The sequence below is a fragment of the Bombina bombina genome, chromosome 4, assembly GCF_027579735.1.
Source record: "Bombina bombina isolate aBomBom1 chromosome 4, aBomBom1.pri, whole genome shotgun sequence".
In the NCBI taxonomy this organism is placed as follows: Eukaryota; Metazoa; Chordata; class Amphibia; order Anura; family Bombinatoridae; genus Bombina; species Bombina bombina.
Window position 1 is genome coordinate 566,453,403 of NC_069502.1, and position 27,087 is coordinate 566,480,489.

The 27,087-nt window shown below is 39.8% G+C and overlaps 1 protein-coding gene across 2 annotated transcripts in view; it reads right to left on the reverse strand.

Moving 5' to 3' along the window:
- Positions 1-27,087, reverse strand: part of LOC128656564 (gamma-aminobutyric acid receptor subunit rho-2-like) — a 321,708-nt gene that overhangs the window by 151,442 nt on the left and 143,179 nt on the right. For both annotated transcript variants that reach the window (XM_053710539.1, XM_053710538.1), the window contains one exon: positions 6,142-6,209. In XM_053710539.1, coding sequence (XP_053566514.1) covers positions 6,142-6,209 — 68 coding nt within the window. The remainder of the gene's footprint in view (positions 1-6,141; positions 6,210-27,087) is intronic.

The following is a 27,087-nucleotide window of genomic DNA, read 5'->3' on the forward strand; positions in this document are numbered from 1 at the left end:
TCTCTCTCTCTCTCTCTCCTGTCTCTCTCTCTTCCTGTCTCTCTCTCTCTCCTGTCTCTCTCTCTCTCTCCTGTCTCTCTCTCTCATCCTGTCTCTCTCTCTCTCCTGTCTTCTCTCTCTCTCCTGTCTCTCTCTCTCTCTCTCTCCTGTCTCTCTCTCTCTCTCCTGTCTCTCTCTCTCTCTGTCCTGTCTCTCTCTCGCTCTCTGTCTCTCTCTCTCTCTCCTGTCTCTCTCTCTCTCTCCTGTCTCTCTCTCTCTCTCCTGTCTCTCTCTCTCTCTCCTGTCTCTCTTTCTCTTCCCCTCTGTCTCTCTCTCTCTCTCTCACTGTCTCTCCCATTCACAACAGAGTTAAATTCAAAATTCTCACCCTAACCTACAAAGCCCTCACCAATGCTGCCCCACCCTACCTGTCCTCACTCATCAACAAATATACTCCTGCCCGTCCCCTAAGATCCAACAATGACCTGCTTCTTGCGTCCTCTACCATCACCTCCTCTCATTCTAGACTACAGGACTTCTCTTGTGCGGCACCAACCCTCTGGAACGCACTTCCTCGAGTTGTCAGACTTGCCCCTAACCTCTCCTCCTTTAAACGTTCCCTAAAGACCTTTCTGTTCAGGGAAGCTTATCACCCGACTTAACAAACTAACTTCAATTAACTAACAGTTGCCCTCTATCTCCTCACTAATATCATTCTCACCTATGCAGTTCCCACCTCCTGTTTCCAATCCTCCTACCCATCTAGATTGTAAGTTTCCACGGGAACAGGGCCCTCAATTCCCCCTGTATTTGTCTGTAAAATTGTGTGTCTTATCGTATTGTTTCTCCACTGTACTGTTATCCTTGTACCCATGGGCAGCGCTGCGGAATCTGTCGGCGCTTTATAAATAAAGAATAATAATAATAATAAAAGCTTAGTTTTTGATGACACATCAGCAGACCAAGATTTGAGCCACAACGCTCTACGAGCTAGAATAGCAAATCCTGCATTTTTCACGGCTAATTTAGCAATTTGAAAAGCGGCATCAGTAATAAAAGAAATGTCATCTAACGGGGTCTCAACCTTAAGAGACTCTTTCAGAGCCTCAAATCAAAAAGCTGCTGCAGTTTTTACTGGAACAATGCAAGCCGTAGGTTGTAAAAGAAAACCCTGATTAATAAATCATTTCTTTAGAAGACCCTCTAATTTTTTATCCATAGGGTATTTGAAAGCACAACTGTCCTCAATGGGTATAGTTGTACGCATAGCCAGGGTAGATATTGCTCTCTCTACCTTAGGGACCGTTTGCCACGAGTCCCGAATGGTGTCTGATATGGGAAACATTTTCTTAAAATTAGGAGGGGGAGAAACGGTAAACCTGGTCTATCCCTTTGCTTTTTTTATAATTTCCGAAATTCTTTTAGGAACCGGAAAAACATCAGTGTAAGTAGGTACTTCAAGATATCTATCCATCTTACACAATTTCTCTGGAGGTATTACAATAGGGTCACAATCATCCAGAGTCGCTAAAACCTCCCTAAGTAACAGGCGGAGGTGTTCAAGCTTAAATTTATAGGACATAACGTCCGAATCTGTCTGAGGTAATACATTCCCTGAGTCTGAAATTTCTCCCTCAGACAGCAATTCCCTGACCCCCAACTCAGAACACTGTGAGGGTACATCGGAAATAGCTAATAAAGCATCAGAGGATTCAGTATTTACATTAATACCTGACCTATGCGTTTACCCTGCAACACTGGTAATTTAGATCAGTGATTTGCAACCTTTTTTTTGCTGTGGCACACTTTTTTACATTAAAAAATCCTGCGGCACACCACCATCCCAAAATTTTACAAGATCACACATTGTAGCCTAATACAGGATATATATATATATATATATATATATATATATATATACACACATACATATATATATATATATATATACACACACACACACACACACACACACTGTACTGTGCTGTCATGCCTCCTACAAACTATACATGACATATTGACATTCATTCACAAACAATCATAATGATTGTCTGTGAATGAATGTCAATGTCATGGTTGTAAATGATGCCTGATGTCACATACCTCCCAATTTTTCGAAATTTGAAAGAGGGACACCCCCTCACTGTTGTCAGTCTGCCGTGGCACACCTGAGGATCTCTCACGGCACACTAGTGTGCCACGGCACACTGGTTGAAAAACACTGATTTAGATAATACCTCTGTAAGGGTAGTTGACATAACTGCAGCCATCTCCTGCAGAGTAAAGGAATTAGACACACTAGAAGTACTTGGCGTCGCTTGTGTGGGCGTTAACGGTTGTGACACTTGGGGAGAATTGGATGGCATATTCTGATTCTCTTCAGATTGAGAATCATCCTTAGGCACACTGTCTTAACCTAAAATATAGTCTTTACAATGTAAGTCTCTTTCAGTACAAGAGGTACACAATGTTAAAGGGAGTTCCACAATAGCTTCTAAACACATAGAACAATGAGATTCCTCAGTGTCAGACATGTTGAACAGACTAGTAATAACCACAGAAGTCGTTTAAACCCTTTATTTATTGCTTTAAATAAACTTATGAAAAATGTGTACTGTGCCTTTAAGAAAATAAAAAGTGAACAATTTTCCAAAACTGCTTAAATAACGTTAATTTGACTCAAAAATAAAAAAAAAACTCGTTGGTTTATCCAAAAATTACTGCACCCCAGTAGTAAGGGGAGAAATAAGGCTCTAAAGTAACTTAGATCAGAAAAACATCAGTTTACACCAAAAATACCCCCTGCACCTCGCCACAGCTCTGCTGTGGCGCCTACCTGCCCCCAGGGTACTTCGAAATGACTGGCTAACACTCCGGACCAGAGATACACTGTCCAGGAGCCACCTAAGTTGCTGCTTGCTGCTGCTTAGACAGAAGGAAGTGCGTATCTGAGCTTGCGAAAACAAGCCCCGCCCCTTAAGGCCGATGCCGGAGTAGGCCCAAACACAACCCCATGGTGAAGCGGTTTTACACATAAGCTAAGTGAAAAACAATATACACCCCAAAACACATCCCAGTAAGTCATACTGGATATATGCAAAATAAAAACTCTATGAACCGTTTTTCTTTGTGCCTCTCCCATAGTGTCATATAATGCCCTTATAATGTCAACTAGCAAAAATTAAAAACCAAGGGACACCAGTAACACCCCTCTGTATAACAGGTCTACTGCTTACCCCATTCCCATACAGGGAAATAAATGTCAGCCAGTTCTGATATATCAAGTCTCCTATGAAATAAAGGGCTGCACATACCTTAATGCTGCTTGTAGCATGAAACCGGTCTCCACACTGAAGATGTCTCATATGTTACCTTCAGAAGTCTTGTGGGAACCAGCGTGGATCTTAGTTACAGCTGCTAAGATCATCAACCTCAGGGCAGAAATCTTCTTCCATAACCCCCTGAGGTAAATAGTACACACCGGTACCATTTAAAATAAAAAACTTCTTGATTGAAGAAAATAAAACTAACACCTCACTTCACCTCTTCCTAGTAAAACACAGGCAAAGAGAATGCCTGGGGGTGGAGGGGAAGGGAGGGGCTATATATACAGCTCTGCTGTGGTGCTCTTTGCCACTTCCTGTTAGCAGGAGGTTAATATCCAACAAGTAAAGATGAAAACCGCGGACTCGTCATATCTTTGTAAAAGAAAAAGTATTTTTACTATAGCTGTGGAAGTGAAAATACTTTTTTAACTATTTATGTGACAACTTATATGAAGACCTGCTGCCGACTGTAAAAGGAATGCAAGCAGTATAGAGTGCTAAAACCCACATTCAAATCTCTATCATTAAAAGCAAATACTATTGTATGAAAACAATAAATAAAAAGTAAAAATGAACAAAAATGTCCCAATTATTACTGGTCACGCAAATAACGGGTGTTTATCTTACTATTTTTAAAAATCAGTTAATAGTAAAAAATGTACAGAACATCTCTATAACAGCAGCAGAATGTCAGAAGATGTTGTGGACGTACAGAAGGCTAAAGATGATATGCAGCATTAGGCAGTGGAACACATCAGATCAAGATGCTGTATGCCAGAGAGGAGACTCTGGAATTTACAGGGTTGTTTTTGGGGGGGGTTGCTAGTATGTTTTTTTTTTTTAATAAAAAATAAAAAACTTTTCTCAGTATTTATTTTTTACAGTAACTTTCTTTTTTTAGTATTTTATTTCAATTACGTCCTAGTCAGGAGTTAGTTTAGTTTTGGTGGTGGTGGGGGGCCACTATGTCGGAGGTAGGGGGTGGTTAGGTTTTTTCACATTAGGGGTTGTGGTGGTTCAGGGCATACCTCCCAACATTTGAAATAGCCAAAGAGGGACACTTTTCTCCTTGTTAATGGAGCTCTGCTGCCCCCCCCCCCACACACACGCGCACTGGTACTATACAAAACACACACATATTTACACACACATTATGACATACATACATACACAACTGTTTGCATACTCACACATGCCTATTTATATACACATACACACACACACACACATACACATTTACATACACACATACATATTTGCACACACATACACACATTTACACATGCATACATACACACACACAAACACACACATATATATATATATATATATATATATATATATTTACATACACCTCTATTTACATACACACATACATACACACTTCTCACACAAATATACAAACACACCTAGTTACTTACACACACATATTTACATACACATACACACATTAACATACACTCATTTACACACACACACACACACAATTATTTACACAAATACACACATATTTACATTATTTACACACACATACATATTTAAACATGCATAGATACAGACACCTATTTAAATACACACATACATATTTACACAGACACATTGAAAATGAAAGATTAATTGCAAGGGATTCTAAGTCAAACCCAAAAATATTTTTTAAGTACATAAATGGAAAAAAATCTAAGAAGGAAAATATAGGTAGATTAAAATGTTTAAAGGGTAGCATGAGTGACAGGGAGAAGGCTGAGGTACTAAACCAAATTTTTTTCCAGTATACACAAGAGAGTAATCCAATGGGAGATACTTTGAAACAAACTAGAACATACAAGCCCATACCATTAACTGGGTTATCTCTAGAGGATATCAGGAAAAAACTTGATAATATTAAGGTAAATAAAACTCCAGGCCTAGAGGGTTTTACGGGAACTTAGCTCTGTTATAGCCAAACCTCTACTCTTAAATTTTCAAGCCTCATTATCCTCAGGCATAGTACCCCAGGACTGGTGTAAAGCTGATGTGGTGCCACTGTTAAAAAACAAAGTAGGGTTGATCTAGGAAGCTAAAGACCAGTTAGTCTGACATCAATAGTGGGGAAGATTCTTGAAGGGATCATAAGGGATTATATTGATTCGTATATTTGTGCAAATAAGATTATGAGTTCAAATCAGCATAGTTTTATAAGAAATAGATCATGTCAAACTAATCTAATTAGATTCTGCAAGGAAGGAAGTAAAAATATAGATAAAGGGGAATCAGTTGATATGATATACTTGGATTTTGCAAAGTCGTTTGATACAGTGCCACATGAGAGATTAATGTACAAAATTAAGTGACTGGAAATATCTGAAAACGTTAACTCACGGATAAATAACTGCATAAAAGACAGGGAGCAACGAGTAGTAGTAAATAGATCATACCCAGATTGGACAAAGGTAATCAGTGGAGTCCCCAGCTCACTTACATTGGGCACACAATGTTCAACTTGTAATATTAAGGTAAATGTGGGTAGTGTGCTACTTACTTAACACTATAAGTAATACAAAATTGAGCAATACGGATTCCACAAGGCAGCATGGAAAATAGCAAGCCGTAACACAATCTAGCAATGCAGGCAGTCTTCCAGGAGCCAATCAGCACAGTTTTTGAAGCACATGAACACCGTAACAACCATGTGCTTCCTCTTTGTTTACTATCCGAACTCAGATGGATGCATCCATCCTGAAGTGGTTAAAACAAAGCATAGGACTTTCTACCAAATATCCAATCACAACAAAACTTTAAGGAGCTTTTCTTTTAGTATAGAAATAAAACAAGACAAAAATAAATACTCAAATCTTACCATATCAACTTCAGAAATACTATCCAGGCTCTCTACTTGTACATCCACACCAACAGGAATTGCAGGACCTGAAGAAAAGAAAAGGTAGACAAATTGACCAGTTTTCTTTAAAAGAAAATGTTCCATGGCCTTTTATGACATTTCAAAGTGCATTACAATTGTTTTCAATCTTACACTGAGAGATGCTGATTACTAACAGTATAATATGCAGTACGTAAGAAGTCACATAAGTAACTGGATTTCTTAGTTTTGGAAATTATACCTTTATCGGCTTTAGAAAGTTGACCCCAGAGAATAGGCATGGAAAAAAGAGTTTTTGATCCTCGCTTTCTTTCAGTAACATGGTTCAAACATTAGACAAAGGCAAAAAAATTAATAAAGGACAATTTATTATGAGCAAAAAAGTCACAGTGCTTTTGTATATGAAAAAGCTGTTAACAAATAAAATTACACACACAGCAAACAGTTTTCAAAATAAAGGGGAGAAAATATTACAGAACCTATAACTTTACCAGAATATAATCTTCCAGGGAGATGAAATAGAGAGAAGTAAAAAAACTCTATAGCAGGCAGACTCCCATGTCAAATGACAAACTTATTTTGTTGGAATCAAAGTTATATACCCTTTTCTCTGATATCAAATTCCTTGACCAAACCTTCTTGCACAGTGGGACCAGAAAGTAACCACTCCTCTCCCTTATGGCCTGTCATCAAAATCTGAATCCTTGGCTGAAATTATAGAACACCTTATAACTTCTGTTATGTAACTCTAGTTCATATATATGGCAATCCCCCTGTGATGTCATGAGGATTATTTTGATATCAAACAGGCATGTCCAGCAGAAGAGGTGTCTGAAAGGCCTACTATTCATAAAATCATATTCTAATTTGATTAAAAAATAACCCTTAACTGACCTTAGGTCAGTGCATGGATAAAGACACTGTGTTCTATCACTTTGTGTTGACAGGTTGGAGCAATAAAGTTTTCTCCAGCGACAGCTATTTATAAAGGGCTCTGGTTTATCTAATTTTAAAAAAACCCAGGAACACACTTCTTCTGGAAAAAAAAACCTTACTACTAAATTCATGAGGCCTTCATGACACCTCCCCCAAATAAGAGACGCAAAGGGGGTGGCACACAAAAGTGTGTATCAAAGGGAGCTCTCCCTTGATGTGATAACCCCTTCCCAGACAAATTGCACAAAGTGATTTTTCCATTAGGATGCCCTCCATTTAAAAATGATACATAATAGGGCTGGCCTCTGAAATATACATCATACCCTGTAACAGGTGTGTATGTGGTGCCAAGCATCCTTTTACACCCTCTGACTTATTTGTGTGTTGGTTTTGGTTGATTAACTAACCAGGGATCGTGCCCCTCAACCTGAGTAGAATCCCTGTACACCTGTTCCTTGTTATGGTTGGTAGGGGGTTGCCTAGCTGTTTCCCCCATTTTCTCCACTGTGGGGCATATTTGCTGGGCGGGCTGGGAACTCTGACTCTGAACTCCTATCACTGTATGTGCTGAATGGGACTGTGGTGCTGTGTAAATACACCTCTCTGTATTCTCTGTTATTGTGGTCTCTGTCACTCACAATCTTGAACACTCACTCTGGGGGTCCCTCAAGGAGTATCCTATACCACCTTCCCCCACCACACTCTGGATTCTGGGGCACTGCTGCATCTGGCACAGATTGGTCTATGCTTTCCCTCTGCCCTCTCTCACAGTCAGTCTGCCACTTTACATCTTCACTCGCTCTGGTACAGACAATAACATATCTTTCTTCTACAATTTCTCCACTTTATCCTTTCCTCTTACACCTTCTACAGGGGACTCCACTTGTTATGGCACAGACTGGTACACCTTATTCACCCGCCTCTCCTCACAGTCAGTCTCTCCTCTCCTACTTCTACATCACAGCACAGACACACCCACTTGGGGCACAGCACCTTGTACACATGCACTCTGTCCTCCTTAATGGTCAGCATGTCCCTGTGCTTGTTTATACACAGCCCTTTGCACATCAGCGCCCATATGTCATTAGGTCAAATGAATCATTGTCAGGCACATAGAGTTATAACAATCTGCCAGAAAATGTGCCCAGAAAAACATCATTAGGAATATTGTCAGATATCCCCACATTTCTTAGAACTCTCTCTGCTCCCCAATCAAAGTATAGATGTGCCATAGGCAATGCAAGTTGCACTCCCCCAAACCCTTTTACTGCTACAGTCCTGCCAGGTATAATGTCCTTAGAGCTCACCAGCACTAGATGCACAATAATCACATCTGCCCCTGTGTCCCTGAGTCTAAGTGTTACCTTGTGTCCCACAGAGACAGTTTGTAGATTCTCATTGTTGTTTGCATCTGACCGGGTGACAAACAACAGCCGCTGGTACTTCTGATGAATGATTGTGCAAATTTCATATACTCTGGGCAAGTAGGGCTGATGTGTCCTACTTTGTTGTAAAGAAAACACCTGCGGGTATCCCTCTGCCCAGGTGCAGTACTCACCACTCCTTTCCCAGACGGAACAGACACATTAAATAAGGGCACAGCAGGCTTGGTGAAAGGGGGTTGTGAAGCAGCTCCCTTCCAGGTGGATGCCCCCTTAACAAAGGCTGTTTTTCCATTCACTGATGACCTGTTATCTGTGTAAAAATCTGTCAGATCACCCACTTCCAATGCTGTTTTGGGCCTACCATCCAACACCCATTGCTGTACTTCTGCTGCAAACAGCTGCAAAAATTGTTCCTTAACATCAGAGCCTCCTTGGTGGTAATCTTAGCCCTCTGATCCATTGCTTGAATGCTGTATTCAGGCTTCCCACAATTGCAGTGTAACTCTCTGATGTACCCCTCTGCAGAGTCCGGAATTTCTTTTGGTACACCTCAGAAGTAAGATTATACCTCCTCTGCAGTGCAGCCATCATGATCAATCTCTGAAGGCAGTTCTGCAAAAGCTTCCTGTACAGGACCTTTCACATCAGGGTGGGACACTAGGCTCACTGGTCCCTTGGGAGCTGGTACTGTCTGCAAACTTTTTCAAAGCTGCACAGGTATACATTCAGATTTCCATCCTTATCTAGGATAAGGAAATTCTCTGCATGCAGTCCGAGTACATTGTAGTCTGTAGGTTCACTAAGGACAGGTGAGACAGTTGCTCTCTCCAACTCTACAAGCTGTAAAACTCTCTCTCCGATGTCTCTCTGCTGCCAGAGCCTGCCTCTTAGCCATGTGTTGAGCAGCTTGCTGTTCTTGGTATTTTATGATCAGCTCATTGTGCAATTTGGATCCGCTGAGCCCAAATGCTTTAGAACAGTTTGCAAAAAAAAAATATCCAGGGGATCTCCAGAGCTTAGTGAATCACTCCCCACAGCAACAGATAACTGCTTCCTCACTTGGGCTGTTTGTGGACCCACTCTGCTCTGCTTAACATGTTTCAGAATCCATTAGGGCTTGGACCAGGCTATTCTTACTTTTTCCTCTGAACTCTAGCTTGTGTTCCTGGCACATAGTAAATAATAAAGTAGGAAAGAAAAACAGAGAATAGGAAGGGGGACTGTTTGCAATGTGTTATTAGCCTTTGGAAATTGGCACATTTTTTTCTTTTAGTACTGGGATATTCACACTAGCAAATCCACAAAGTACTAAAATGTAATAAAAATATCTGCACCGCTTGCCACCAGTTTGTGATGACCCGAGTTAATCAACCCTGCACCAGTCACTTCTTTGGCACAGAAAGGGTTAACAAACCCTTTTCACCTTAAAGGGACAGTATACACTCATTTTCATATAACTGCATGTAATAGACACTACTATAAAGAATAAGATGCACAGATACTGATATAAAAATCCAGTATACAACTGTTTAAAAACTCACTTAGAAACTCTCAGTTTAGCTCTGTTAAAAAGGTAGCTGGAAAGTCCACTGCAAGTGGGAAATAAGACACTCCCCCTTCCCTCTTCATTTGCATATGAAAAGACCCTTTACACAAAAAGGAGGAAGCTGGAGAAGGTAGCTGACGGTATTCTCATAAAACTTTGGGGCTTGGTTAGGAGTCTGAAAATCAGAGCAATGTTATTTAAAAATAAGCAAAACTATAAATAAAATGATGGGCTATATAAATAGATCATCTACAAAACATTTATGCAAAGAAAAAATGAGTGTATAATGTCCCTTTAACCAATTTGTCAGTGACTTAGTTCAGTGAGTGAAAGGGTTAAACATTATCTAGTCTGTTCTAGAGCTAGAAATAATGCCCAAAACTCCATTTAATGCCACCCACAATAAACTATGCTGCCACCACTTAGCATTTATTATATGGGGAAATCTTAGGGAAAACCCAGCCAAACAAATTAAAATCACAGAATAGAATTTAGCAAAAATTAATCTAAAGAAAACAGTATTCATTTGACCAATCTCTTTCAGTAACGTGGTTCAAATATTAGACAAAGGCAAAATGTAATAAAGGAAAATTTATTATGAGCAAAAAGTCACAGTGCATTTGTATAAGAAAAAGGTGTTAACAAATAAAATTACACACACAGCAAACAGTTTTCAAAATAAAAGAGAGAAAATATTACCTAAGAACCTAATTATCATGAAACTTCTTAAAAGGTTATCTACATGGAGTATGCTCTTAGTTAATAATAGCATCAATGCATATTATTAAAGTGAAGGTAAACTTTGATGAATGAAAGCCCGGTTTTTAAAAATACTATTAAAAACAGGGGCACTTTCATTCATCAAAGTTTAGAAAGCAGCGGTTTTGTTTAAAAACGTACCTTTAGCTGTGAAAAGAAGAAAGGTAAGTTGTTTTTGTTTTGTTTTTAAAGAATATTTTTATTGAAAAAAGAAAATTATCATGTTATACAAGACATTTGAAGCAATATACTTTTCAGGTTATTTTTTTAGTAAACAAGTTATTACTTAGCATCAAAGTAACAAAAGTCTCTTCATGTCCATCAAGGCTCTATAGCCTTTCAACTGTTTTTCCAGAAATGTTGAACAAAAAGGAAACACAAAGTCAAGTAAGCAGTCATTCGTGTCAGATCACTCCAGAATACAGTATAAATATTTCTTAATTTTAATAAACAATGAGAATAAACATTAGTTCTCGCCATATCACGGCGCCACGGTTCGCCAGGAGCAATCAGGTAAGTATCTTCCCGTTTCCTCATCTAACCTATGAGCAAGTCAGAATCCTCATGTCTCTATTTAGATGTGTAATGATTTCTTACAATGGCAGTTCCACTTCCCCCAACCATATCTACAGTCTAGCCGGCAACCTCACTGGTGATTACTATTACTTTCCTTCCACATCTGTAACATAAGGTCATGTATGTCTGCAGTTCCCTGTTGGAGGTGATGGTATCTTTCCAATTGCAACAGGGTGTCAACTAGTTGACTCCACTCCGCAATTGTTGGTATTGTCCGTGATTTCCAATGTTTTGGAATCAACATTTTGGCGCTATTTAGCATAATCAACATCAGCGCCATACTCTGCTTATTCTCTAGATTAGGTAATGATATATACAGAATGGTTTTAGGGCTGTTTTGCAGTGCCTTCCCTGTCGTGCATTCTATCTGGTTTAGTACATTTACCCAGTACGTATCCAGCTTGGGACAGAGCCACCAAATGTGTGTCGGCGTTCCCTCTCCCCCACAGTCTCTCCAACACTTCCCCGATGCTGTCATATATTTGGTGTAGTCTATTGGGTGTGAGATACCACCTGGACAAAAATTTGTAACTTGCTTCCTGTACTCTTACAGATATTGAGGCTTTTTTAGTAACTTGGAACGCAGCCTGCCATTCTTTGATGTCTATCTCTGTTTGTAACTCTTTCTCCCATGCCTTGGTGTAAGTGGGAAGGGTGTGCGATTCCTCTACTGCTAGAAGCCTGTATGTTAGTGAAATAGCGTGAGTCATGGGGGCGTCCCACAAACACATACTCTCGAATGCTGTCACTTGTCTCGTCAGTGTGCGTTTGTGGCGATGAGTCGCAAGGAAATGAGCAATCTGTGAGTATGATAGCCAATTCATGTGTGAGCCTGGTGTCGTTTCCTGCAAGTCAGCCAGTGGCAGAAGATTGTTTCCTTCTAGGAGAGATAGTAGCATAAGATCTTTAAAGGGAATAATGTGCCCTGACTCCTTCTCCCTGTAGTTCCAGGGTAAGTCAGGATTCTGGTATATGGGAGTTAGTGGTGCGTCCGTGGAGGAGATATTTGTGGATGTGCGTATGATTTTGTCCCAATGAGTGTAGAAGTCTAGCAGCAAGGGATATATGGTAGTGGCTTGAGACCTAAGCTTCTCTGGAACCCACGCCTGAAGGCCAACGTTTCTTGAGTCTAGTATATCACAGTCTAACTGTACCCACATCTTATTGGGGTCATTGTGGCACCAATCTAACAGTCTCTGCAAAGTGATGGCCTGCTTGTATATATGTATGTTGGGAACCCCGAGTCCCCCCCTGTCTCTAGGGAGGTATAGCATTTTTTTTGCTATTCATGGCCTAACGTCACCCCAGATGTATTGCTCTAAGATGTTTTGTATCTTATGTGTATAGCCTGTCGGCAAAGGTATGGGAGTAGTCTGTAGTAGGTATAGTAGCCTAGGAACCACGTTCATTTTAATAACATTTATTCTTTCTATCTACGATATCGTTTTTTTCTTCCAGCTAAATAGGTCTGAGACCAGTGTGAGTTCCAGCGCCTTATAATTGGCCTGAAATAGAACCTGTGGGTCTGGGGTCATATAAATACCCAGGTATTTCATTTTGGTCTGTTGTGTTCTGAGTGGGCAATCATGCAAGATTTTTGGTAACTCGTCGGGGTCATATGTGACGTTAAGTAGTTCAGATTTAGTTATGTTAAGATGAAAGTTAGAGACCTGTCCATATTCACTGAAGGTGGCAAGAGCCCTGGGCAGCGAGGTCTCTATGTTTGTCAGGGTGAGTAACACGTCATCAGCGTACAGTGCAAGCTTATGTTCTTTTGTTTTTACCAGTATCCCTGTTATCTGCGAGTCATCCCTTATTTTTTGGGCCAGTGCCTCTATGGTGATGGCGAAAAGGATTGGCGAGAGGGGGCATCAATGCCTTGTACCGTTTTGAATAATAAACTTATCAGATAATAGGCCATTAACTTTAACCCGCACCATCGGATGTCTGTATAGTGTAAAAATTAGGGCTATGAAAGTGTCGCTAAACTTCATTTTGTGCAGGACCGCTTTTAAGAAATACCAATGAACTCGGTCGAAGGCTTTCTCTGCACCTGTGGACACCAGGATTGCCGGTATGTTTTGTTGTTGGGTATAAGTCATCAGTTGGATTACCTTTAGCGTATTATCCCTTGCTTCCCTCCCAGGGACAAATCCCACCTGATCCGGGTGTATTAATTTTGGTAAATACCGATTAATTCTAGTGGCCAAGATCTTAGCGAAGATCTTGATGTCCGAGTTCAAAAGGGAAATGAGGCGAAGATTTTCTGGTTTATCAGGGCATTTGCCTTGCTTGGGTAACACCATAATGGTAGCTTCTAACATACGCTCAGTAAAGCCCCTGTCTTTTAGTAGTGAGTTAAATAGGGATGCTAGGGGTGATCGTAAATGATGGATGAAGGTTTTATAGTAGTTAATGCCCAGCCCATCTGGCCCAGGACTCCTGCCACTCGACATGGCAGTTGTAATCTCGTCATGTGTGATTGGTGAGTCCAATGCCTCAGTGTCCTCTGCCTGTAGTGTGCGCAGAGTCACCCCCTCTAGGTAGCTGTCTATTTCCTGTTGTCCACAGTCATTCCGTATGTTATATAGGTTCTCGTAGTACTTTCTAAATGTCTCCTCTATCTTGGTGCTGTCTCTGTGCGTGTCCCCTGATGTGTCTGTTAGTATGTGTACATGAGTATTTAGTTGTTGGCGTTTCAACGCCTTAGCCAAGGATGAACCCGATTTATTATTTACATCAAAATATTTTTGCTTCAGTATTGTGGCTTTGTGTTGGTATTCCCTGATGTAGTGTTTATTAAGGTAATTTCTTGCTTTAGTTAAATTCTTTAAGAAAATTGGGGATGCTGACTGCTGAGGTTTGTTTGTGCTGCGTCTCCCAGTAGCGTATTTGTGAAAGTGTGGAGTTTACAAATTGTCGATTAGTTTTAACCTTCCTCGCCTTGTGTTTAATAAATTCCCCCCTCACCACACACTTGTGTGCCGAAAGGTAAGTTTTTAAACAAAACGGCTGCTTTCTAAACTTTATATTTACTTACATTGTGTGTGTGTATATATATATATATATATACACTGTAGTTCTGTTTCACTGTAATTTGTCTGTTCAGCTACATGCCATAGGGCTATTTTCAACAACCTCAGTGTTTGGAGGGCATCACCATTAAACACTAAGGTCTAGATTAAAAGTGGAGCAGTATTTTGCGTTTCTGCTAGATCATTAACTCTCCTGGAATTAAGATTTTTGCGCTAGTCAGGTTGCGCTTGTATTACAAGTTGAAAGTACACTGTTTTTGCTCTAGAGGTAACCCAAATAGCGCAAACATCTGAAGTTAGAATATCGCGTGCATGTTCATGTATACACCCCACTCTCGCGCATACATATTCTCATTAGCGCTAACCTGACGTTAAAATCTGAATATTTTATATCCCAATGTTCTTTACATAATGTAATATGTTCTATTTATTCAGAAATAAATATTTCTACATATGTCTGATTTTTTTAAGCAAATATATATTTATATATATATATATATATATATATATGTATGTATAGATATTAACATATATATATATATATATATAGGAATATCTATTTAAAAATACAAAGAACAAATTCTGCGATGTACAGAACGTTGGAATGTGAAATATTTACAGTAAATACATAGTAAAAAAACTTTATTAAAAATGATTATTGCGGGACTTCCGGTGGGCGGGTCAACTAAGCAGTCTCACTGCACAGGGGCTCTGGTCCACGGAGAGCTTTTTACCCGGGCAACACCCTTGCAGGGCTAACACCAGAGTTAAAACGCCAGCCAAAACCGCAGCGTGTAGGGCTTGTTACATCAGCCCTGGCCCCTGGAGGTCCTGGAGTGAGTGAACGGCATGAAAACCACCAGCTTCATCTTGAAACACCACATCGGATCTATAGGCCTCACAGATCCCTACAGGAGAAGAACTCATCACAAGCTCAGCTGCTCTACTTCTCCACTCATACATAGATCCCTGGGTGAGCGTGTTCCTGCATAGCAGGACTACCTTATTTGCCATCACTGCCTCAATTCATCTGCACCATACAGGCAGACACTTTGATAGGGTAGTGTCACGCAGCCCTAACCCCCTAACTCTCTATAGGTAGCAAGTTGCCCAGATGTACCTTTAAAAGTGGTCCCTGACAAGCTGGCCCTGCTCATTTATACTGGAGACAAGCCTTTAAGGGACTAACCAGAAACCCACTGCGTTTATCTAACGCCTTATTTCAGTTCTTAAGTGAATTGTCCTCTGTGTACACCATAAAGAGCCCTATTACATATTATACTCCTTGATAAGAGCACCCTGCTGCACTTCAAAGGAAGGAGAAAAAGGGAGAAAAAAAAGGAAAAAAAACTGAAATATACTGGGATATCCCAGTTGCTAAGTCAGTTTCACTTTAAAAATAAGCCAACACGCAGCGTTAGCTCCCCGAACATCAACCAGAAGAGTGGTAATTGCCTTTCTTTAAGCTACACTAACCAGCTGCAGTTAATATTTGAAGAAGTGATACTATTTGTCTCCCACCATACCAAATCATCCCTTCAATACCTACTAATCTGTATGTGCCCATGAAAGTGAATAAATACTTTCAAAAACGTTCACCTACCACGAAAGAAAACATGAGTTACAAGGCGAGGGCAGCAGATAGGAAACAAAGACATACAACTGAAATACACGCTGACAATTAAATACAAACAGACCACCCAATAAGCCATAATGGAGAACAATCAACACTATTGCAAGAGTTAAAAACTTTTTTCCTCCCCAAGATTGAATCATTACAATCCGGAGTGGATACCCTAACAAGCGAGGTACAGCAATTTTCCTTGCGGCTTAGCTCAGGTGAAACTTGTATATCAGAGGTAGAGGACTGACAATCAAACTCAGAGACTTCTCTCAGACAACTTGTTAAACAAGTGATCAACTCCTACAGGACCAGGTTGATCACTTGGAGAATAGAAGTAGACGCAATAATCTTCGTATAGTAGGGGTGCTTGAGTCAGTCAAGGGGAGAGATCTACTGGAGTTCAACGCATGAACACTCCCTAAATTACTGGGCATACCTTCAGATATCCTCCCTATTGACATATAAAGAGCCCACCCGGTAAGGCACTGAGAGAACCCTGGAGCAAATAAAGATGAAACCCAGACAGGTTATATTCAAATGCTTAAACTTTCAGGAAAAACTCAAGATCCTACAAGCGTACTGATCCTGGAAGGAGGTTGTCTATGAAGGAGCTTGGCTCCTGATCTTACAAGTTTTCCCGTCAGAGGTTACAAAGCAGAGAAAGGAATTTGCTCCCTTATGTTCCCGCTTGCATGAACAGAGCTGACAAGTAGTACTGCTCTTCCCAGCTAAACTTCTCCTCCAGACATCCTCAGGAACCAAGTTCTTCTACTCACCCCAGGCCCTACAGAGCTACCTAGCCACGGAGGAACAACAAGCGCCCACCTGATTAACCATCTACAGGGAGTGCAGAATTATTAGGCAAGTTGTATTTTTGAGGATTAATTTTATTATTGAACAACAACCATGTTCTCAATGAACCCAAAAAACTCAATATCAAAGCTGAATATTTTTGGAAGTAGTTTTTAGTTTGTTTTTAGTTTTAGCTATTTTAGGGGGATATCTGTGTGTGCAGGTGACTATTACTGTGCATAATTATTAGGCAACTGAAAAAAAAACAAATATATACCCATTTCAATTATTTATTTTTACCAGTGAAACCAATATAACATCTCAACATTCACAAATATACATTTCTGACATTCAAAAACAAAATAAAAACAAATCAGTGACCAATATAGCCACCTTTCTTTGCAAGGACACTCAAAAGCCGGCCATCCATGGATTCTGTCAGTGTTTTGATCTGTTCACCATCAACATTGCGTGCAGCAGCAACCACAGCCTCCCAGACACTGTTCAGAGAGGTGTACTGTTTTCCCTCCTTGTAAATCTCACATTTGATGATGGACCACAGGTTCTCAATGGGGTTCAGATCAGGTGAACAAGGAGGCCATGTCATTAGATTTTCTTCTTTTATACCCTTTCTTGCCAGCCACGCTGTGGAGTACTTGGACGCGTGTGATGGAGCATTGTCCTGCATGAAAATCATGTTTTTCTTGAAGGATGCAGACTTCTTCCTGTACCACTGCTTGAAGAAGGTGTCTTCCAGAAACTGGCAGTTGGACTGGGAGTTGAGCTTGACTCCATCCTCAACCCGAAAAGGCCCCACAAGCTCATCTTTGATCATACCAGCCCAAACCAGTACTCCACCTCCACCTTGCTGGCGTCTCAGTCGGACTGGAGCTCTCTGCCCTTTACCAATCCAGCCACGGGCCCATCCATCTGGCCCATCAAGACTCACTCTCATTTCATCAGTCCATAAAGCCTTAGAAAAATCAGTCTTGAGATATTTCTTGGCCCAGTCTTGACGTTTCAGCTTGTGTGTCTTGTTCAGTGGTGGTCGTCTTTCAGCCTTTCTTACCTTGGCCATGTCTCTGAGTATTGCACACCTTGTGCTTTTGGGCACTCCAGTGATGTTGCAGCTCTGAAATATGGCCAAACTGGTGGCAAGTGGCATCTTGGCAGCTGCACGCTTGACTTTTCTCAGTTCATGGGCAGTTATTTTGCGCCTTGGTTTTTCCACACGCTTCTTGCGACCCTGTTGACTATTTTGAATGAAACGCTTGATTGTTCGATAATCAGACTTCAGAAGCTTTGCAATTTTAAGAGTGCTGCATCCCTCTGCAAGATATCTCACTATTTTTGACTTTTCTGAGCCTGTCAAGTCCTTCTTTTGACCCATTTTGCCAAAGGAAAGGAAGTTGCCTAATAATTATGCACACCTGATATAGGGTGTTGATGTCATTAGACCACACCCCTTCTCATTACAGAGATGCACATCACCTAATATGCTTAATTGGTAGTAGGCTTTCGAGCCTATACAACTTGGAGTAAGACAACATGCATAAAGAGGATGATGTGGTCAAAATACTCATTTGCCTAATAATTCTGCACTCCCTGTATGCTGTTTCGGTACCAGTTGTACCCCACTCAAGCTTCACAAATGGATACAGGGACTCCATCCCAGTCTAGCTTACAGGTTGTCTTGTGGTGCTTGCAGCTTAGGGAAATCTGGGGTAATCATTCTACTCTAGCAGTAACTGAAGCTTTTCCTTGGGACCCACGGATTCTTCCCCAGGCTGCCCTTTTCCACGTGAGACTAAAAACATATCTGATTAAGTTATTTGTTGTTTATGTTAATGTTTTTATACATTTTTGCACTGTTCAATGTTAAATGTAAAGAGGAGACAGCCATTTTCTTATTCTCTGCGGCCTTGGTGCACCAACTTACATGCTCATAGAATGACTCATTTCACCCCACGGGTCATCTGCCCGGAGCACCACCACCGTTGGAAAAACAAACTTGCCACTAGTTGGGCTACACACCATGACACCCCTGGGTACTTCTGCACAAAGATGTTTTGATTATGTTTTTATATGCTGGTTATAGTGTTTATTGCACTGGGTAATACAACAGTCTACCAAGACAAGAAAACACTTAGATTAACATTGCCTGAGATGCAGACTGTTGATTCTAATCGTATTATACATTTATTCAGGGAAAACAGTCTAGTCAGGCTGAAAAGATCAACATCCCTTTGCCTTCTGGGGTCTTGGTATACCTACAAGTTAAACTGTAGGCCACTCTTCCTGCTTATGGCTACCCTACATCTGGGGAACCACTCCTGCGGAGGCACTGGGGACATCTTTAATAATAAAATACAGTTCACTGTCACCAAATATACTATAGCAGGGATATCACTTCTTTTGTCCTACTTAATAACTGCTAAATTCTTTATATAGAGTGTTTTAGAACTCAGCCTAGTGATTTTCCTTTATATATGGTCAACAGGGGGTCGCCAGACTCCACCCTTTCATGTCCCTCCCCAAAAGAAACAACAAGATGTTAAGTTCAGCCTATCCTTCATCATTTATGTACATGCACCTGTTTATACTGTTATATGGTTCAACATGTTGACAGTTTTACGTCTCTCTTGTCCTCTGCGATCCTGGTACCCACTTTGGTGTGCTCTTATTTGGCTGGCTTACAAACCTTTACAGGCCTTAAGCACTGCAAACCAGGCCCGCGAGTACAAAACGCAATTAGAGATCTCAGACATCTAGACGCAAAGTCCCAGAATCAGGGGTTATTTTCCTGTCAATACTGGTTCCTCACCTCCACGCACACTAGTCTGGTTTCTCTCTCTCTCCCTCCCCCTCTTTTTTTTTAACACCCCTCATCCCCCCTCCCTTCTCCATCTCTGTCCAATCCAAAATCCCCCCCATTGGTGACATGGAATGTCAGAGGCATTAACTCCCACATAAAAAGGAAATCGATTCTCACTCATCTTAGACGGGTGGGAACTGACATAGCGTTTCTCTAAGAGACCCATCTGACCAATGAAGAAAACCTCAAATTAAAAAGGGACTGGGTGGGGGAGACCTCATTCCTTTCCCACACTAGTGCGAGTAGGGGACTGGCCATCTTGTTTGGCAAACGACTGACCACGACCATCAAACACTCTCTCACTGATATAGCAGGCAGATTCCTGATTGTACAAGCACAAATTAACGCTATTGACTATAATTTTTGAAATGTTTATGCTCCTAATTTTAGATCATCAACTTTTTGGGACACATTGATCCAAGCCCTGACACCTTATGTGGGTACCAAATTAATAATGGCAGGCAACTTTAACTTGGCACCTTCACACACACACTTGACAGAGTATGGCTGATGGACAAAAGGGTTGATGACCCACAAACTAATTATAAGGCCAGATTTGAAACCAAGACATTTAATAGGCTCTACTCAGACCTGGACATATGTGACATATGGAGATTATGCCACCCAGAGGGTAAAGACTTTACCTGCCTTTCCAAAGCTAAATCAACTCTATCCAGAATTTACCTTTTTTAATCTCTAACTCCCTAATCCCCCTAGTTCACCAAGATAAAATTCACAATATAATAATCTCTGACCACGCACCAGTTGAGTTGACTTTAGAATCCCAGGGACCAAGCCCTAACAGAAATATACTGTGTTTCCCTACTTTCTTAACTTCATCAGAAGCATTCATAAAATTCTTGACCCACTTTTGGACAGACTACTACTACTCCGACAGTCTAGCCCATCTGGACAACCCCCAGATGTTCTGGGAAGCAGCAAAATCGGTAATAACAGGTCATATAATATCCTATGTTGCTAACATCAAACATAAAACCCAACAAAGATACATTGAGTTACAAAAAAGTTGGGACAAGCCTATCAATCATAAAACATAACAAAATCAGGTGCAACCTTAGATTTATATATTGCTGCTAAAGAGGATCTTGATGCATTTCCCAAACAACAAGCTGCATCTGGCCTTATAAAAACGTCAAGTAAATATTATAGATATGGTGGTAGATCAGGCAAGCTCTTAGTGTCCCAAAAACAAATGTTGCTGCACTTAGATTTCAGGGCAAGACACTCACATCATCATCAGAGGTGGCACACTGCTTTGCACAATACTACACACAATTATACACTAAACAGCCACCAAGTTCCCCAGGAACACAACCTGCCTTTTGGCAATCCCTTTATCTGCCCCAGCTCATTCAAGATCAACTGGACAGTTTGAATGCCCCTATCACCACTGATGAGATAAATTTCACCCTAAAATCTATACCATCAGGAAAAGCACCAGGCCCGGATGGATTGCCGACTAAATTTTACCGAATCCTCCAGACGCAGATCTCTCCCACGCTAGCTAAACTTTATAATGCTTACTTCCAGGATAATACTACACCTTAACAAATTTTCTTATCAGCTCACATAACCTTCATTCCTAAACCAGGCAAAGATCATACCCTAGCAGAATCCTACCGCCCCATCTCCCTACTAAATACTGATTATAAAATCCTCATGAAAGTCCTGGCAAACCGCTTACTCTCAACCCTTTTACACACAGATCAAACGGGCTTCATTTTCAAACACACATCGGTTGTTAACTTGCGTAGAGTCTTACATGTAATCAATCATTACTGGAACCTGGGAGGAGGGGATGGGACGGCTGGGGTATCAGAGGCCTTCCTGCTGTCTCTAGATGCAGAGAAGGCCTTTGATCGGGTTGAGTGGCCACATCTTCTCCATGCAATTCAGAGCTTCATCTTTCAGGTCCCATTCCTAGAGATAATTCGTAAAATCTACACTCATCCTACAGCTCGCATATTTGTCAATGGACTATTCTCCCCCGACTTTATCTTACAAAGGGGCACTCGACAGGGTAGCCCACTTATCGTTGCTACTTTTTAACCTTGCCCTAGAGCCACTAGTATCTAAACTTAGACAGAATTTCTCAGGTATCACCATCCAAAGGGGTCCCTGTCCACCTAGCTCTATATGCAGATGACATGCTGCTCTTTGTTGAAACACCATCCCTACACATCCCTCGTAATTTACACATGATATCAGAGTTTGGCAGCTTTTCTGGCTATAAAATGAATGCATCCAAATCTGAGATGCTGTGGCTGAATAAACATCAACAATCATCCGATGACTATCCTTTTGTGGTGGCCCAAGATACGCTTACGTACCTGGGTATTCAGCTACATAGGAACCCACATTAGATCTACGGCTTAAACATCTCCAGACAGTGTGCAAACTTGTCCACCATAATGCAGGGTTAGGCAAACCTCCCCTTGAGTCTGTCGGGTCAAATTAATCTAGTCAAAAATGTCTATACTACCCAAGATACTATACCCGCTGCTTGCACTACCTTACCGCATGACTAAGAAGGACTTGACATTGCTGTCCAGGGCAATAAACACATTCACATGGAAAGGGAAGAAAACCTGTATTGCATCTGACAAATTGCAACTCCCCTATGTGAGTGGGGGGCTGAACCTCCCCAACCTAAAACTGTATAACTGGGCTGCACTAGCAAGACTGGTCACTTATTGGCAACTATACACATCCTATTTCTGCGATTTATGACTAGAGGAAGCTGTTTTGGCACCATCTGCCACAGCCTACCTACTTTATGCACCTCTTAAAAGCACCCTTTTGCAGATCAATCATAACCCTCTATACAAGGACCCCTTAAAGGCCTGGCACATGATACATAAATACCTGGGATGCAAAAATCCCACGCCCAAGTTTATCCCACTAATGGGAAATTGAGATTTCCCGGCGGGAAATGACTCTGAACCCTTTCATATCTTGAAAAAATCCTACACACGGTGAAATCTTTTCAAGAATTGAGGAGGCAATTCAACATTCCGAACAACCATTTCTACGCATATCTTCAATTGAGGCACTATATCAACAGCCTTCAGAGAGAAAACCCATATTTTTGGTGCTCCTCCCCTTCGCAGTCGTAAACATACTATTCCAAATAGTGATCTTCTCATCCTCTGAGTTCTATAAAAGTTTATTGAAACAGAATGAAATAAGCACACAAACTAAGATCCTAGACAAAATTAAACCAGAAACCTCCACACAAATCTCCATACAAGAAACAAAAGCTAGCCTGGAGAAAGCAAAGCCAGCAACTCTAACATTAAACTAGAATATTACACAAAGACTACATCACTCCCGACAGACTTTGCAAATGAAAACCACAACACCCCAACCACTGTGTCAAGTGCCACAACGACTCACCTAATTTCCAACACTATTTCTATTCATGCCAACAGATCAGACAATTTTGGGGACAGTATCAACATTGGATTAAAATCACATTTCACTTGAACATTAAAACACAGACAAAATATATCTTTTCTTTTGGGACAACTCATATAAAAGAGTTCACAACATTCTGACACTATGTACTTTGCTGGCAAGACATTGTATTCTGTGTAGTTGGATCTCTAGGAGAGCACCGACCAAAGCACAGTTCAAACACCTCCTAATCAAACAACTGTTTACTGAACAATATGACGCTAAGCTAGATACCAAACAGAGACTCAGCCCATTTCTGAGGAAGTGGCAGCCCCTCCTGGTCACACTCACCCCTTCCTTGCAACAACAACTACTCAAGCCATTTCAACAACACAAACTGATACTCTTGGAAATCCTGAGAGGAGAGTAGAGCGCTCTCACAGAGACCTCAGAGAGCGATCCCTTAGGTTCAATCTCGGAGGAGATGCTTTTCTCAACCCCCCCCCCCGGCACCCCTGTTAGCTGGAAGCATGGCAGAGATGGAGCCAACTCCCTCTTTATGTATTTATTTTTTTCCCTATTCCCTACACCCCCTTCTCCTCCCCAAAGTTAATGTTAAAAATGATATTTGTTATTTAGTTAATAAATTTAGGATTAATGTTTGTTTTAAAAATATAAAATGATGGTTGTCACAGAGCCACGTAATCAGATTTATTCCTTCCTCTCATGCTCGCGCAAGAGTAATTGACCCTGGAAAACACTTTTGCTCAAAACATATGGAAAGGCTAAAAAGATCTCCACAGGACTTAAATGGACTAATAATGTAACTGTATTTAAGGACTACACATTGTATACTGTATAATATTTAAAAAAAAAAAATCTAAATTATGCGTGTCTGTGTGTTGGCTACTGTGTCTTTTTCAAAAAAAGAATTTGAAAAAAAAAATGAATATTGCATAAATATGTTTTACATGTTTTCATCTACTTAATGGCAAAAGGCTCTAATGTACTGTTATATATATATATATATATATATATATATATATCTGTATATGTATACACAAGATAGAATCGCTCTATCAGGAACAGTTCATCAGCTAGTTCTATTACAATTTACCACCCAGGAGCAGCCTCTTTTAGAATTGCCTGGTATTTCGGGGCTGGACTCACCTTACTTGGCGGGAATAGACTGATGTGCTACAGGAAAGTTTTCCTCTGTGAAAAGCACACTGGTCTAAAAGAGGCTGCTCCTGGGTGGTATAACTAGCTGATGAGCTGTTGTTTGTTCCTGGTAGAATGCTTCTCTCTTCATATGCAAATATATATACCTGTGTGTATATATATATATATATATATATATATATATATATATATGTGTGTGTGTATATGCCTGTAAATACATATGTACACATATATACACATATATAGAGACACACACACATATATATATATATATATATATGTGTGTGTGTATATGCCTGTAAATACATATGTACACATATATACACATATATAGAGACACACACACATATATATATATATCTACACACACACACACATATATATATATATATATATATATATATATATATATATATATAGATAGTGTTATTATAAGTGTAAGTATACTTTGTTATTATAAGTGTAAGTATACTTTGTATTTTTTAAGTGTTTTTTGCAACTTTTTATTTTCACCTAATCGCGGTAATAATTCTAGTGTAAATCACGATTGTGCTCACGAGCGGTAAGCCTGATGAGGGCAAACCCTCGTGATCTACCCCTTTTCGCTATGGCGCAAATGATTGCACTCCACTTGCAATCTAGCCCTAAATATATTCTAAATTAATTGATGTTTTCGAAAGTAAAGATTTCCCCAATAATAATATGCAGATTTATCTGTTAAACAACTAATACATATTTTTTAAAGTTTTGAAAAAAATAAAGTTGTAGTCTCTATAAAGCAATAGACGCTGCCATGTTGTAACATTGGTTACATAACCTCTCCCTTGCTCACTCTTCAACACCACACTAACACATTACTCAAGTTGCATCACCAATACTGTTAAAAAAAGTTATCGCTGGGTAATTTTTATATATATTTCTGCACAAACTGTATACACACACATAATTTTCACAAGTGATGTCAATGATGATGTCATCAACAATGTAATATGTGATGTCATCAGTGATGTAACTGCCAAATTACATTTGTGTTGTTTTGAAGCTATGCAACTTTAAAGCCAAATCTTTTTTTCAATAATTATCATGTAAAGTACTCAACTGATTTATTTCAGTTTTGCATAGTATATGTGAACATAATGAACAAAGGGAGTTAAACAGAAGGTAGATAGCAAGAGACAGTTTTCAAGGTGCCACATCAGAAATTTTAGCCACCATGAAAAACCCACACAAAAAAGTGGTTTAACACATTGGTAACATACTGTTTTTCCTGTAAAACATATAACATATAATAGCCCATTGTTTGCCATTGCCAAGACCCTGCAGCAGTGTTTAACCCCCTGATTGTCCATAACACATAGGCATGATTTAACCTATAGTTAGTAACTGTATAGTCTTGGATGCCAGCACACACACAACAGTAATATTATCACCCCTTAATTGCTCGGAACACGTATGAGCAAGCAAGGGTTTAAATCTCTACAGCATAATACATATGCAACTGTGATGTAACCACTTAATTTACCAGCACATGCACACCAGTTATTTTACCTCTTGATTTTCTGTAACACACTCAGCCATCATTCATTCTTTAATTGTGGGTCATAAAACCAGTTAGTAACCAATGTGTGGAAGTAAGAAAGAGATATGTTGAGCCTACTTCACATGGACATGTTGCAAACTAGCAAAGTGACAAGTTGATGTTCCTCTGTATATTGAAAAGAAGAAGATGAGCAATTGTAATACCAAACCTCTCACCAACCAAAATGCCAGGACTTCAAGGGACTGTAAAGTCAAAATGAAACGTTCATGATTCAGAAAGAGCATGCAATTGTACTTCTACCATGAAATTTCCTTTGTTGCTTTGGTAGTTCCTTGTTAAAGAATAGACTCAGAAGCAGCAATGCACTACTAGACGCTAGCTGAACACAGTGTGGGTACTGGTAAAGCCAATGACAAGAGGCATCTATGTGCAGCCACCAATTAAAACTAGCTCCCAACAGTGAGCCAATGGAAAGAGACAAATGTGTGTAGCTGCCAATCACCAGCTAGCTCCCAGTAGTCCATTACTGCTCCTCAGCCTACCTAGCTATACTTTTCAACAAAGGACACCAAAAGAACAAAGTAAATTTGATAACAGAAGTGAATTGAAAAGCCTCTTAAAATTGCATGTTCTATTTGAACCATGAAAGTTTAATTTTGACTAATGTAACTTTAATTGACAAATCCTGTATTTAAACATATTAGTCAGTCAATCTCAATTATGAATTCATTAGTTGCTGTTATTTTCCCTTCTCACTGTATACATAAGTAATGATTTACACTTAAAGGGACATGAAACCTAAAAGTTTTCTTTTATGATTCAGATAGAGCATACATTTTTAAACAACTTTACAATATAATTTTATTTTGCTTCATTCTCTTAGTATTCTTTGTTGATTGAGCAGCAATTACAAGTAAGAACAATCTGTGTGCACGCTACTTCACTAGAAGTTTCACTAGACTCTAAATATTAGTTAAAAAAACAATATTTCAATGAGCTAAAATCTGCATTTTATTTTATTTATTTTTTTTAAACGGATTTAACAAGTATGGTGTTTAAAATGATCTAAAATAAATAAAGGATTCTTGAAATAGTATAAACATTAACTAAAAAAAGTATAAACATTAACTAAAAAAAAAATCATAAAACAAATCTTATGAGATATAACACCATAAAGCTCTATTAGCAACGGTAGATTTAGATGAGAATTATTCTCCCAACAATGTCCGGTTGTATGAATGAGTCTTTAATACATTAT